Genomic DNA, 15,776 nt, shown 5'->3' with positions numbered 1-15,776 from the left:
GTTCCTGATAATCTATGCTATATAAATGCCGTTTTAAATTTTGGTCAGCTTCTTCATTTTAACATTTCTTTATAGCTTTGTATTCGGCCTATTGGCTATTTTTTTTCTAAGCGCGCTGCCAATTATATCCGTTTTGCCCCGGGATTTTGCGCACTGAATCCTCAGATTTTTGCCGTACTGAATCATCATCTAGAACGCGTGCTAGGCAAAGTTTTTGGAACATTATTATTTTACATGTTTTTTGCTTTGCTTGCTATCTTCTGTAGATAGCATTTAGGGCCTACAAAGAAAATAATTACTACCTCTATTTTTTCTTTATGTTTAATGATTTTTTAATGATTATTATTTTGACTATCTACTGAAGTTAACAATGATGGCGGCTTTATATAGGCCTAAAATATCGATAAAAGGTAATTTCTTGCGCACTGAATCATCATTCGTTTTTGTTTTGTTTTGTTTTTGTTTTGTTTTTATTTTGTTGTTTTGTTTTCTTTCTTATTTTTTTGCTTCCTGTTCCTGATAATCTATGGTATATAAATGCCGTTTTAAATTTTGGTCAGCTTCTTCATTTTAACATTTCTTTATAGCTTTGCATTTGGCCTATTGGCTATTTTTTTTCTAAGCGCGCTGCCAATTATATCCGTTTTGCCCCGGGATTTTGCGCACTGAATCCTCAGATTGGCCGTACTGAATCATCATCTAGAACGCGTGCTAGGCAAAGTTTTTGGAACATTATTATTTTACATGTTTTTTTGCTTTGCTTGCTATCTTCTGTAGATAGCATTTAGGGCCTACAAAGAAAATAATTACTACCTCTATTTTTTCTTTATGTTTAATGATTTTTTAATGATTATTATTTTGACTATCTACTGAAGTTAACAATGACGGCGGGTTTATATTGGCCCAAGATAAACGGTAATTTCTTGCGCACTTTAAATTTTGGTCAGCTTCTTCATTTTAACATTTCTTTATAGCTTTGCATTTGGCCTATTGGCTATTTTTTTTTCTAAGCGCGCTGCCAATTAGAATTATCCGTTTTGCGCACTGAATCCTCAGATTTGCCGTACTGAATTATCATCTAGAACGCGTGCTAGGCAAAGTTTTTGGAACATTATTATTTTACATGTTTTTTGCTTTGCTTGCTATCTTCTGTAGATAGCATTTAGGGCCTACAAAGAAAATAATTACTACCTCTATTTTTTCTTTATGTTTAATGATTTTTTTAATGATTATTATTTTGACTATCTACTGAAGTTAACAATGATGGCGGCTTTATATAGGCCTAAGATAAAAGGTAATTTCTTGCGCACTGAATCATCATTCTTTTTTGTTTTGTTTTGTTTTTGTTTTGTTTTTATTTTGTTGTTTTGTTTTCTTTCTTATTTGTTTTCCTTCCTGTTCCTGATAATCTATGCTATATAAATGCCGTTTTAAATTTTGGTCAGCTTCTTCATTTTAACATTTCTTTTGTCGATTTGTATGAAAATAAAATGATGATGTATGATGATGATGATGTACATCATTTCCTACAGAGTCGTGAGATATGTCAAACTTTTCCCTTAGTCATAAGGAACAACAAAAAAAGTCAGTGGTCGCATATCTGTAGGATCATCGGTTAATGAGATATAGTCACTTTTTTGTATGTTGTGCACTTAACCCCCTTGTTTTTTACTTCTGGATATCGTTTGGAGTCAAATGATTTTTCATTTTAAAGCTTATGATATATTTTCTAAACACGAAATAAACAAAATTGACCGCCAGCCGACTTTACAGCTGTTTCGTGATGGACGGTCACATATATTCATTAACATATTAAATCGTTTATCCCTTTTGGTCGATATTGTGGCTGACTTAGCTTGGGGCCCATGCATGAATTGACATATGGCCAAGTCAACTGTGGACGAATTGGTTTGGGCCGAATCGACCTGATACCAGGAAATGCCGAAAAATTACGTACTTTTACAAGGCAAAAAGCAACTTTTCTAGGCATTGTTGACATGGTGCCCCGCTAAAGAAAGTTTCCTACTATAAAGACCTAACTTTTGAGATGGTTTGTACGGTTTGAAGGTGCAAAATTAACAATAAGCTTAAAATAAGACGCCGTTAAACGCCGGTTCATCATCAACGACTTTGACAGATGACGTCATCAGACGCAATCTCTGTCTTGATAATGGACTAATATATAGAGCACGTAGTGTGATGGACTGGAAACTTCACGCATCGATCTGAGGACAGCTTTCAAACATAAGTCTTGATAGTAATACGCTGTTTTAATTAGCCTATATCTGGTGGCAACAGCATTTTTCTACAGTCACGTGATAATGGCACCGGCCGATAATACACGGGGGAAGCCGACGGTGTCCACATCTTTTTTTTTTTTTTTTTTTTCCTTTTTCAGCTTTTTGTATTTTATCTGTACTTAGAGCTGGTGGGGGAGAGAAAGCATAAAATACATTCAGGAAAAAATACAACTCGAACCAAAGATCAAGGCTCCATTTCAAATTTAAACCTAAAAAATCACTCATTTTTGAAACCGGACGATGTTCAAATTTGCGCCAAAACTTCAGCTCTGAAATAAAATATTGGGATTTTTTCTCAGATTCCTTCATGTAGACACTTGCCAGAAGCAAATGAGCTGAAAACGGGCGAATTTTGACAATTATCTTTTGAAAATAAAGCCACAACAAGCTCAAATAAGCGGTGGACTATTTTAACCGAATGTCACTGGTACATAAATCGTGGAGTGATTTGGTGGGTGCGCCCTCTGAAAAGATTTGAAGAATAGAAGGCTGACGTTGCGCCAAAACATGTGGGCCTATTTAATGATATATGAACTACCACTCATGTTCTTGTCAGCGCTACAGTGCAAAACTTCTCTTTAACATTACATTCAAACTGAGACATTGTAAATTGGAACTGACACCAATTTTTTTCAGGAATACTTGTTTGTTTTGTTTTGTTTTGTTCTTATTTTGTTGTTTTGTTTTGTTTCTTATTTTTTCCTTCCTGTTCCTGATAATCTATGCTATATAAATGCCGTTTTAAATTTTGGTCAGCTTCTTCATTTTAACATTTCTTATAGCTTTGCATTCGGCCTATTGGCTATTTTTTTTTTTTCTAAGCGCGCTGCCAATTATATCCGTTTTGCCCCGGGATTTTGCGCACTGAATCCTCAGATTTGCCGTACTGAACCATCATCTAGAACGCGTGCTAGGCAAAGTTTTTGGAATATTATTACTTTACATGTTTTTTGCTTTGCTTGCTATCTTCTGTAGATAGCATTTAGGGCCTACAAAGAAAATAATTAATACCTCTATTTTTTTCTTTATGTTTAATGATTTTTTAATGATTATTATTTTGACTATCTACTGAAGTTAACAATGATGGCGGCTTTATATAGGCCTAAGATAAAAGGTATTTTCTTGCGCACTGAATCATCATTCTTTTTTGTTTTGTTTTGTTTTTGTTTTGTTTTTATTTTGTTGTTTTGTTTTCTTTCTTATTTTTTTCCTTCATGTTCCTGATAATCTATGCTATATAAATGCCGTTTTAAATTTTGGTCAGCTTCTTCATTTTAACATTTCTTTATAGCTTTGCATTCGGCCTATTGGCTTTTTTTTTCTAAGCGCGCTGCCAATTATAGCCGTTTTGCCCCGGGATTTTGCGCACTGAATCCTCAAATTAGCCGTACTGAATCATCATCTAGAACGCGTGTTAGGCAATCAGATTTTTGATAAATAATTAGTCATTTAATTAGTCATTCAATTAGTAATCAATTAGTAATGCACATAAATGACTAATTAAATCGTGATAAATCGTGAAGTCATAAATTCGTCATTAGTCATGCAATTTCTTATTCTTTACAAATTGAATATTATAAGTCATAAAAATATGTTGAAATGATGTAAATTAATGTGAAATGATATTACTGTTCTTTTAGCATTATAAATACATAATTTCAGTATTCCTTGAATAAAAGAATTACATGTATATCTATTATGACTAATTTTTAATTAGTTAAATAAGACCCTTTTTTTGACTTAACTTATGTTTTCAGTGAATTGGCAGCGCGCTTAGAAAAAAAATAGCCAATAGGCCGAATGCAAAGCTATAAAGAAATGTTAAAATGAAGAAGCTGACCAAAATTTAAAACGGCATTTATATAGCATAGATTATCAGGAACATGAAGGAAAAAAATAAGAAACAAAACAAAACAACAAAATAAAAACAAAACAAAAAAACCAAAAAAAAAACCACCAAAAAACAATGATGATTTAGTGCGCAAGAAATTACCTTTTATCTTAGGCCAATATAAACCCGCCGTCATTGTTAACTTCAGTAGATAGTCAAAATAATAATCATTAAAAAATCATTAAACATAAAGAAAAAATAGAGGTAGTAATTATTTTCTTTGTAGGCCCTAAATGCTATCTACAGAAGATAGCAAGCAAAGCAAAAAACATGCAAAATAATAATGTTCCAAAAACTTTGCCTAACACGCGTTCTAGATGATGGTTCAGTACGGCCAATCTGAGGATTCAGTGCGTAAAATCCCGGGGCAAAACGGATATAATTGGCAGCGCGCTTAGAAAAAAAAATAGCCAATACAATGAATAGGCCGAATGCAAAGCTAAAAGAAATGTTAAAATGAAGAAGCTGACCAAAATTTAAAACGGCATTTATATATAGCATAGATTATCAGGAACAGGAAGGAAAAAAATAAGAAACAAAACAAAACAACAAAATAAAAACAAAACAAAAAACAATGATGATTTAGTGCGCAAAAAATTACCTTTTATCTTAGGCCTATAAAGCCTATATAAAGCCGCCGTCATTGTTAACTTCAGTAGATAGTCAAAATAATAGTCATTAAAAAAATCATTAAAAATAAAGAAAAAAAAATAGAGGTAGTAATTATTTTCTTTGTAGGCCCTAAATGCTATCTACAGAAGATTCTAGATGATAATTCAGTACGGCAAATCTGAGGATTCAGTGCGCAAAATCCCGGCAAAACGGATAATTATAATTGGCAGCGCGCTTAGAAAAAAAATAGCCAATAGGCCGAATGCAAAGCTATAAAGAAATGTTAAAATGAAGAAGCTGACTAAAATTTAAAACGGCATTTGTATAGCATAGATTATGAGGAACAGGAAGGGAAAAAATAAGAAACAAAACAAAACAACAAAATAAAAACAAAACAAAAACAAAACAAAACAAAACAAAAAAAAACAATGATGATTCAGTGCGCAAGAAATTACCTTTTATCTTAGGCCTATATAAAGCCGCCGTCATTGTTAACTTCAGTAGATAGTCAAAATAATAATAATTAAAAAAATCATTAAACATAAAGAAAAAAAAAATAGAGGTAGTAATTATTTTCTTTGTAGGCCCTAAATGCTATCTACAGAAGATAGCAAGCAAAAAAAAAAACATGCAAAATAATAATGTTCCAAAAACTTTTTGCCTAACACGCGTTCTAGATGAAGTACGGCCAATCTGAGGATTCAGTGCGTAAAATCCGGGGCAAAACGGATATAATTGGCAGCGCGCTTAGAAAAAAAAAAAGCCAATACAAAATATTGCAAAGCTAAAAGAAATGTTAAAATGAAGAAGCTGACCAAAATTTAAAAGCATTTATTTTTTCTAAGCGCTTAGGCCTATAAATTATATCCGTTTTGCCATAAAGGATTTTACGCACTGAATGCCAATTATATCCTCAGATTGGCACGTAGGCCTACTGAACCATCATCTAGAACGCGTGTTAGGCAAAGTTTTTGGAACATTATTATTTTACATGTTTTTTTTATTTGCTTGCTATCTTCTGTAGATAGCATTTAGGGCCTACAAAGAAAATAATTACTACCTCTATTTTTTTCTTTATGTTTAATGATTTTTAATGATTATTATTTTGACTATCTACTGAAGTTAACAATGACGGCGGGTTTATATTGGCCCAAGATAAAAAGTAATTTCTTACGCACTAAATCATCATTGTTTTTTGGTGGTTTTTATTTTGTTGTTTTGTTTTGTTTCTTATTTTTTCCTTCCTGTTCCTGATAATCTATGCTATAAATGCCGTTTTAAATTTTGGTCAGCTTCTTCATTTTAACATTTCTTTATAGCTTTGCATTCGGCCTATTGGCTATTTTTTTTCTAAGCGCGCTGCCAATTATATCCGTTTTGCCCTGGGATTTGTGCACTGAATCCTCAGATTTGCCGTACTGAATCATCATCTAGAACGCGTGTTAGGCAAAGACTTTGGAACATTATTATTTTGCATGTTTTTTGCTTTGCTTGCTATCTTCTGTAGATAGCATTTAGGGCCTACAAAGAAAATAATTACTACCTCTATTTTTTCTTTATGTTTAATGATTTTTTAATGATTATTATTTTGACTATCTACTGAAGTTAACAATGACGGCGGGTTTATATTGGCTTAAGATTTGACTTACTTGACTTAAATGCACAGGCCGGTGTGGCCCTTTGCTCTGCCGAGTAAGCCTCCTCCATTCAGTTATGTCTGTTGCTTGTGTCTTTGCTTCATGTGGGATCATTCCCAAGTCCCTCTGAATTTGGTCCTTCCATCTGGTTGGTGGACGACCTGGTGGTCTTTTCTTGCTGAAGTCATTAATGTAGGCTTGGTGGGGAAGCCGATGTAGATGCATCCTGAAGATGTGCCCAGCCCATTGGCTTAAGATAAAAGGTAATTTCTTGCGTACTGAATCATCATTGTTTTTTGTTTTGTTTTTGTAAATAATTACTACCTCTGAATCCTCAGATTTGCCGTACTCATAATCTAGAACGCGTGTTAGGCAAAGTTTTTGGAACATTATTATTTTGCATGTTTTTTGCTTTGCTTGCCATCTTCTGTAGATAGCATTTAGGGCCTACAAAGAACATAATTACTACCTCTATTTTTTTTTCTTTATGTTCAATTATTTTTTTAATGATTATTATTTTGACTATCTACTGAAGTTAACAATGACGGCGGGTTTATACAGGCCTAAGATAAATGCCGTTTTAAATTTTGGTCAGCTTCTTCATTTTAACATTTCTTTATAGCTTTGCATTCGGCCTATTGGCTATTTTTTTCTAAGCGCGCTGCCAATTATAGCAGTTTTATAACGGGATTTTGGGTACTGAATCGAATCCTGAATACTGAAGTTAACAATGACGACGGGTTTATATAGGCCTAAGATAAAGGTAATTGCTTGCGCACTGAATCATCATTGTTTTGTTTTGTTTTGTTTTTATTTTATTTATTTATTTTGGGGGGGCAAAGTTTTTGGCAGGTCGAAAGGGGGTCAAGCGATTTTGGCAGGTCGAAAGGGGGGAGGTCAAGCGATTTTTGGCACAGATATTTTGGGCACCATTTCTTTATTAGGCCTACACGCTAATAAGGTTCGCTCGCATTATATGATAAGACAATTTAAGGTTTTAAATTCGGGTTCGCCAAAATCTTGCATGTATAAAGGGGGGCAAATATTTTTGGCACGTCAAAAAAAAAAAAAGGGGGGGTAAGGTTTTTGGCACGTCAAAAGCCCTTACACATCTATGATACTTGGTGTAAAAACTGAATTTCGATAATTTTTACGATCTTCCCGATGAGCAAATCATTGAATGGGCCTCAAACTATTTCACTGGCAAATCATGCGAACACTGTTCACTGGCAAATCTTGCCAAATAAAAAACAAGCAATGCTACTGGCAAATCCCGGGGCAAATCTTGTCAAATAAAAAACAAACAAAACAAACAAACAAATCATAAATTAATAATTGTTAGTGACAGTTATGTCTAGATACCAGAATCAATATGCTTATGCGAACGTAACAAATAATTCATTCCGTTTCAAGTTTCGGTTTTCGACAACAAAATTTTGTTTTCAAATGTCATACAGATAAAAGTTTAGTGCCTACGCCCCTTCCTACAAAACTCGAACAACCTGTCATCAGTCATCAAAATTGAACTGCACATGCGCAGTGCAGTCGATGACCTCAGATTTCGAAAGAGAAAAATAATAAAGATCCAATATGGCGGTGCAGTTGTTGTCCCCACAAGCAAGTGGGACGCAATTGCGATCCCTTGAAAAAGTACTTGATGATGCCCATATGACTGGAATGTTAAATTTAAGTGGAAGGAGTTTAAGGGACTATCCAAAGATCGCCGAAAAATTCGATTTGGATGATACCGTAGACGTAGGTAAGTAACTGAAAGTAGGGGTGTGAATCTGTATCAAACGTCATTGACTCATTCGACTGTTCAGTACATGATGAGTATAGGCCCAATGTACTGTACATGCACATAGGATTGTGACATTCACCGGCTCATAGCAAGTTAGTACAATGTGGGCAATTTGCCAATATCTTGTATTCAGGTTACAAGGAACACATGCTGGATGTGACTGCCTGCCCTAAATATATTTGAACGACAACACTAAAAACTACCCTCCCCCCCCAAAAAAAAACCACACCGATCAGCTGGCATTGGCTGGTGATACTCACTCACTACTCGGAGTCGAGTCAACCAGCATGACCAGGCACATGTCTACACTTTCAGATTTCATTTATAAATTTTACTTTGAGGAATGTCAAAAATAACAGTTCTTAATAATTTGTACTCAAGGTGAAGTGAGATGAGAAGACAAATCTTTAAAAATTGAATGATAAATATGATAGTTGATACTGATACTGTAAACCAGGCTTCCCGTTAGTGTGCGTCATTGCGTCCAGACGTGCATTTGACCAATTTGGACGCCAAGTTTCAGATGGCCGGTCATATTTTGTGTCCATCTCACATGCATGTGGACGCAGACAAAACTTCGAAATTTAATCATAATTGATGATAAAATTAAGAAATTTCCATTCTTTTATATTTCTAAAATAATAAAAGCCCCAAAATTTAACCAACCTGCTAAGAATTGAAGTAAATTCTGCAATATTTGAAATGCAACGTCAGGAAATCGTGCACTTTTTGCATGCTTTCCGTAATGTGGGTTTGATGGGGAAATCCCCCACTTGATGAAATTTGCTTTGTTTACTGGTGTGTGACTGACGAGGTGCGGTTAATGTTTATTTAATTATTTATTACAACCTGACAATATTCAGAATTTAATGTTTTAAGTTTATTTTCTCATCAATAATCTACCTTTCCTTTATTAATATTATTGTTACGATGAATGAAAGCAATTTTAAAGACAAAATCAAAATGATAACTTTTTATTTATTTATTGTGGCAGCATGTGATTTAGAAGTATTAGCATCAACCACACGTTAATCTAAGATGTGCGAAACTACGAAAATGTGTTAAAAATTGGCAGAGTTTGTGCATGTTTTTGCATATACTGTATATGTTTCTGACCACATTTCGGACCAAAACTGACACAGAAATGAGAAAATTTATTATAGCGACTGGAGATGGAATATCATGGAAAATGCATCTTTATTTTATTTGAACGATCGATGTTTGATCAGGTGTAGACCGCGGGGGTACGTGTAGCAACAAGGGATTGCCGGCCGTTCTGATCATGGCATGCCACAGCGTTTCCCGGTATGATAGATCATGAATTTCAGATGGACGCATAAACATTTGTCTGGACGCAAGTTTTTGCAACCTTGTCAGCAAACTTGCGTCCATATGGACGCACATTTTTTAAGCCTTAACGGGAAGCCTGCTGTAAACTGTCATCAGCAATCAGCATGATTTACTGAGATTCCTGGGAGGAAAAGCCGACAATCATTTGAAAATTTTGACCTTTCATATTAAAGATAGCGGCATTGGCAAAAAATGTGTATCATCAATTGATACGAAATCCAAAGCCCCCAAAGGTCAAAATTTTAAAATGGACTGTTAATTAAAAAATAAATACCGGTATCAATTTTTAATAATAATATAGCCATAAAATTTGTTTGTTGCAAATTTCAAGAAATCCAAATTATTTGATATCAGAAGGACATTCCTCGTATTCACGATGCATTTTGATATGTCTGAATTCAGGGTTCCCGTTAAGGTTTTAAAAATGTGCGTCCGTAATGACGCAAGTTTGCTGACGAGGTTGCCAAAACTTGCGTCCAGACAAATTTTTGTGCGTCCATCTGAAATTCACGATTATGACGATACACACGCATTCCGGTCTACACCTCATCAAATGTTGATTGTTAAAAAAATAAAAGTGCATTTTCGCCGTGATATTCCATCTCCATTCGCTATGATAATTTTTCTCATTTCTGTGTCAGTTTTGGTCCGAAACGTGGTCAAAAACAGGTGCAAAAACATGAGCAAAGTCTGTCAATCTTTAGCAATTTTCGTTCGTACTTTCACTTCCGCATTTCGATTTTTAAATTAACGTGTTGTTGATGCTACAAAAACAAAAACACGTGCTGCCACAAATAATACTGAAAAAGGGTTATCATTTGATTTTGTCTTTAAAATTGCTTTTATTCATCGTAACAATAATACTAATAAAGGAAACCTAGATTATTTATGAGAAAATAAACTTAAAATATTAAAAATTGAATATTGTCAGGTTGTGATAAATAAACATTAACCGCACGTTATTTAGCGGCACGTGCTTGCTTGTAAACAACTCAATCGGGACTTCCCCAGGCCATGAAACAGCTGTACAGCGATCGTTCGGAAAGCATGCAAAAAGTGCACAATTTCCTGACGTTGCATTTACAAATATTGCAGAATTTACTTCAATTCTCAGCAGGTGGGTCAAAATTTTGGGGCTTTTATTATCTTAAAATATAAAAGAATAAAATTTCTTATTTTTATCATCAATTAATGATAAAATTTGAAGTTTTGTCTCGTCCACATGTATGTGACATGGACGCAAAATACTTGATTAGCCATGTGAACTTGCGTCCAAATTTGTAAAATACGCGTCTGGACGCAATGACGCACACTAACGGGAAGCCTGTGTCTGATGTGCTCTCATTCCACATAAAAAATACTGTGCACACGCTGCTATCCGATTCCTAAGTAAGTTGTGATTTGGCACTAGCAGATCAGCTACCCGGTATTTAATTTTTTTAAAGCGAAAATGAAAGATATCGTTAAAATTATATACATGTAAAATGTTTGAAAAATTATATACCAGTTGGAACCGGTACGGTAGGCCTACTAAACTTTTGATCTATAGACTCAAACATACTTATCACTTTTCAATACCGTACTAGAAATTACTATTGAAAAGTGATAGGTATGTTGATGTTGAGTCTATAGATCAAAAGTTTTTAAAAAAAAGTGAAATGCAAATAAAATTTCAAAATAATTATTTCTGTAAAATTATTTTCTGCCATACATGTATGATATAGCATTAATAAAGTTGATGTATGGCTTGTAGTTGTAGGTGGGCAACAGGTACCTCACCATTTATATAACTTAAAAGCACAATGGTCGTGATCAAACATTTTGCTTGGACCTAATATTTATTCCTCGGACCTCGGCTCCAGTTTAAAAGCAAAATGTTTAGATTTTTTTCTCAACATCATCAATTCATCATTTATCTAGCAAAACAGAATAGGCCTAACATTTTTGTGAATTCCAAAAACACTAATCTCATGCTAATTAAACGACATCTGCAGTGCCATATATTATGCTACAATGTATCAGCACAAGATACTTTGACATCTTGTCTCAGACTGTGTTGTCATTGCCAGTGGAGATACATATATGTAGCAGTTGTAGCTTTTTTTTTGTAGCTCTATTTTTGCTGTGGTTTTTGCCATGCTGACCACATTTCAAGCTAGTTCATTAGTTATATCTAGCATATCACAGATCTGGAGGATTGTGATAAGGACTTTAAATTAGGATATCATTTTAGCAAAGCTCAGAGTAAATTCCAAAATTATGTTTGCCCCTTAATATTGTAAAAATTATAATTTGTTTATGTTAGTACTTTTTTGTTCATGTAATTATCTCTAAAATTTGAATGAACTATCAAAAAAATAAAACAAACAAACAAAAATGACCTGAACCCTACCATGATAGATTTGTTAATATCTACAGGGGTGTCCTGTTGCAGGTGAGGCATCTGGGGTGTGGGATTTAATATTCTGAGTGAAGGAACCAGATTCACTTATCTGTGTAGTTTCAGCTATTGACATAAATGGATGTGAATGATTGATACTTAACTTATTGAATGGATATTAATATTCCAAGGTTCCTTTAAGAAGGTACATTTTAGGCCACTAGCAGTCAATTTTGAGTTTCCCGTCACATAATTTCTGAAAACAAGTGAAGATGGATGTTTAGCCCTAATGAGATTCAAAAGTATATTAAAAAGAGTCTGCAAAGTTGACAGCAAAATAAATGTATGTTTTGATTTTGATTTTTCCACAAAAAATAAATGGATATTCATCATTTTTTTTGCTAATAAAACCAGTTTTTATCGGTATTTTTTGGAAAATCACAATAATGAATTCAAGTGAGGGTCAGAAAATGAAGTGAGGGCGGGTGACGGGAAACTCAAAATCGACTTTCCTTGGCCTTATATAGACTTGCTCCCAAAAAACCCAGAGGATCGATTTCACAAGGATGTACAATTGTACAAGTTGATTCCCTGACTCTTTTCCCTCCAAAACTGACAACTAAAGTCCGATTCAGACTCCACATCTAGGGTTGTAAAATTCCCGGAAATTTTCGGAGTAGGAAGTTTCTACCAGAAATTTTGGGAATTAACAGAAATTAATGGGAATTAATATGAATTTTTATTCAAATCTAAAAATCAAAGTTTAAATAGGGGAATCACTGTGCAGATTAGGGTATCGGAGTAATTTATAAGAGCATACAATAGGGTGATTCAAAAATACAAAAGTTTTGATTTTTTAACGGGCCAACCCCTAATATTGTTCATTTTGGTGTAAAATACATCATGCAAAATTTCAAGAAATTCAAATAATTTTTAGATGGTGCGCCCGGCTTTGAAGTTTTTGTGTGAAGTCTATGAGGATTATTGGTAATTTTCGCTCAAGCACCAGAAAGTAATAATCAAGTTATCCAACTATGCTATAAAACTGTTAGCATGTAGTCTTAGGTATTCATGAAACAAATATGTAAGAAAAATTAAATGAAAATATTGACAAGAGGAGAAAATTCAAGATTTATCTCAATTGCTTCAGTGGTGGGAAAGCAGTAGACAGAACAGCCAAAACATTTGGCCAGTCCTCTGACCACAGAAAAATATTATAATTAGGATAGCCTATAATAGAATGAATGAATGGTATAAATATTCTCTATTGTGTTTTCAGCTTCAGTGACCACATCATCCACATGGAATTATAGAGAATACAAAATGCCCATCTCTCCTCTTCCCATGGTGCATTGTATCTATTGAGTTGAATGGTCAAATGGCTCTATTCATAACTGTCATAATGGCCAGAAAGACACTGGTATTATAAATCCTGTAGCATTATGCAGGAAAGCATTATGGGAGCCTGCAATATCAACTTGATATCTGGTGCTGGGAGGGTTTCTTCTTTCATACTACTAGATAATTATGTAACAACCTGTAATAGATAGTGGATATGCCTTTGTTAATATTCATGAGTTTATTCATCTGCCTTTGCATTAATTATACAAAAAGTTTAACTATCAGCAGTGCTACTGAGAGGATTCACTCCCTCTTCAGTGAATGTACTTTTTTCATTATTATAGACAAACTTGAACTTATTGATTTAAATTTCCGATGGGTTTACATAGGAAACATGTGTATCTAACACACCTGAGAAATTCATCCACATAAGTTAAGTCTTTGTGTGAAAAAACTGTTGGAGAAAAAATTTGCACCAAAACCCTATTGACTTTGCATACAAAATTTCAAAGCCCGGGCGCACCCTCCAAAGTGAATCTAAATTTTATGAAATTTTGCATGATGCATTTTTACACCAAAATGAACAAAATTAGATGTTGGCCCATCAAAAAATAAAAACTTTTGTATTTCTGAATCACCCTAGCATACAATCATAATAAAGAACTTCAAGAATGATCAATGACCATTTTAATCAAAGAAAACAAGCGTGATGGTGACCAGATCTTAATACCGCCTAATTGTGCATGGTTCCACTATTACCGTAACCACTCAGGTATAACCCCCCCAGATGGCAGATTTCACTTCAGAAATGGGGATGGGCTTATAACCGGGGAAGGGCTAGTGCTTGAATTTAAAAATAAGAACAATCATCCCCCATTTGTATATGCCCAATGTACCAGTAATTTCTATCATCTATGTCAATTTCTTAGAATTATAAGTGTGGAATGTTAATTATCAACTGATATTTTTTAATATTTGTTCTTAAATATGAGAGCAAAGCATTGATTTGATTTAAGATTAAGAACTTGGCCAAAATTTAGTACTGGGCTTATACATTTGTACCTGAGTGCACCCTTGTTCCCAGAATGTTTTGAAAAATAGGGGATGGGCTTATAGCTGAAGGTGGGCTTATACCCGGGTGGTTACGGGGTATATTGCATTGCATCGTGATGGGTATTAATGAACATTAAGTCAGTCGTGGCTAGATGCAGGATGGGAGACCAACAATTAAGTTTATCGCTTGTCACTGTTTCTACGGCGATCCTGACTTTTAGACCACCGGAGCTAAGGTTAAAGTTGCTTATTTATTCATTTTTTTAAAAAGTTTTATGTTTTTCCTACCCTTATACAAACTCTAACCCCTTCCCAAACCTTACTTCATGTATACAAACCCACCCAAGCCCAACTAGCCTAACACCCTTGCAAGGCTCCCGCTAGCCTTCAAAAACTCTGCGTCCAATCGGACGCACAACTGTAAAACCCGGGTGGGGTGAGGCAAGCGAGGCAAAGCACCTTGCCCAAGGGCGCAACACGGTGGTGGGACGGGGAATCGAACCAAGGCTCCCGCTGGACGCGAATTCTTGCGTCCAGACGCATTTTTGCATTGCTGGACGCAATGTTCAACAAATTTCATTAACCCGTTGCGTCCAGTCGGACGCAAGTTGATTCAGCCCAAAAATTAGTGATTATAAGCTTACCAACTTCATCATCATAAAAATCGTGAAAATTACGTTGACTGATCACTCCTAATTCTCCTAATAAAGCTTAATTAATATTCATAACCAATGGACCAATCAGTAAACGAATTATTGACCTTTCACATTTAACCACTCCCATTTTGCAACACTTCCGGGTCGAGGTCACCAGTCAATGAATGAAAAATTCTTACGGCAGTGAGACGTGATAAGCTTTTGAAAATACAACTTTCTAAACTATCGTACATGGCCATGTGTTTTGAACTCGCCACCCTTAGCGTTACATCACAAATATTATGAATTTTTACACCAATCAAGTTTCAAATTAGAATATCTCCACAACTATCAACCCTAAAACTAGCAAAAGTATACATTTTTGGAAAGCTGAAGGCATAAGCAATTTAAATATACACATTTCAACTCATTGTACAGGGTGACCTTGACATTATACAGGGTGGAATAAAAAATTCCAAATAAAAAAAGGGTCACTTAATGCATTGCTTATTACTAACTTGCAGTTATAAACTGAAAGTAAACAACATTGATTTGGTTAGAGGTTAGGGGGAGCCTACTGACTTTGGAAGAAAAAAAATCACAGCTGTTTGGTAATCTCGGAATACAGGGTGTCCCAAAATATGTTCAAATTTTGTTTACAATTCAACATATTTTGAACTAAAACATTTTACCCCTAACCCATACAGAAAAAGTAAGTCCATATTTAGATTCCTCATCAAATTTCCTCTCAGAAAATGTATACTTTGACTATGATA

The 15,776-nt window shown here is 34.5% G+C and overlaps 1 protein-coding gene across 1 annotated transcript in view; it reads left to right on the top strand.

Moving 5' to 3' along the window:
• The first annotated feature begins 8,024 nt into the window (after positions 1-8,024).
• The window catches only part of LOC140154869 (DISP complex protein LRCH3-like), a 118,053-nt gene continuing 110,301 nt past the window's right edge, over positions 8,025-15,776 (top strand). Inside the window, 1 exon segment of the mRNA XM_072177518.1 lies at positions 8,025-8,199. Coding sequence (XP_072033619.1) covers positions 8,031-8,199 — 169 coding nt within the window. The 5' untranslated portion in view covers positions 8,025-8,030.

Source organism: Amphiura filiformis, chromosome 6 (assembly GCF_039555335.1).
Source record: "Amphiura filiformis chromosome 6, Afil_fr2py, whole genome shotgun sequence".
NCBI classification, from domain to species: domain Eukaryota; kingdom Metazoa; phylum Echinodermata; class Ophiuroidea; order Amphilepidida; family Amphiuridae; genus Amphiura; species Amphiura filiformis.
This window is presented reverse-complemented; position numbering and strand designations above follow the sequence as displayed.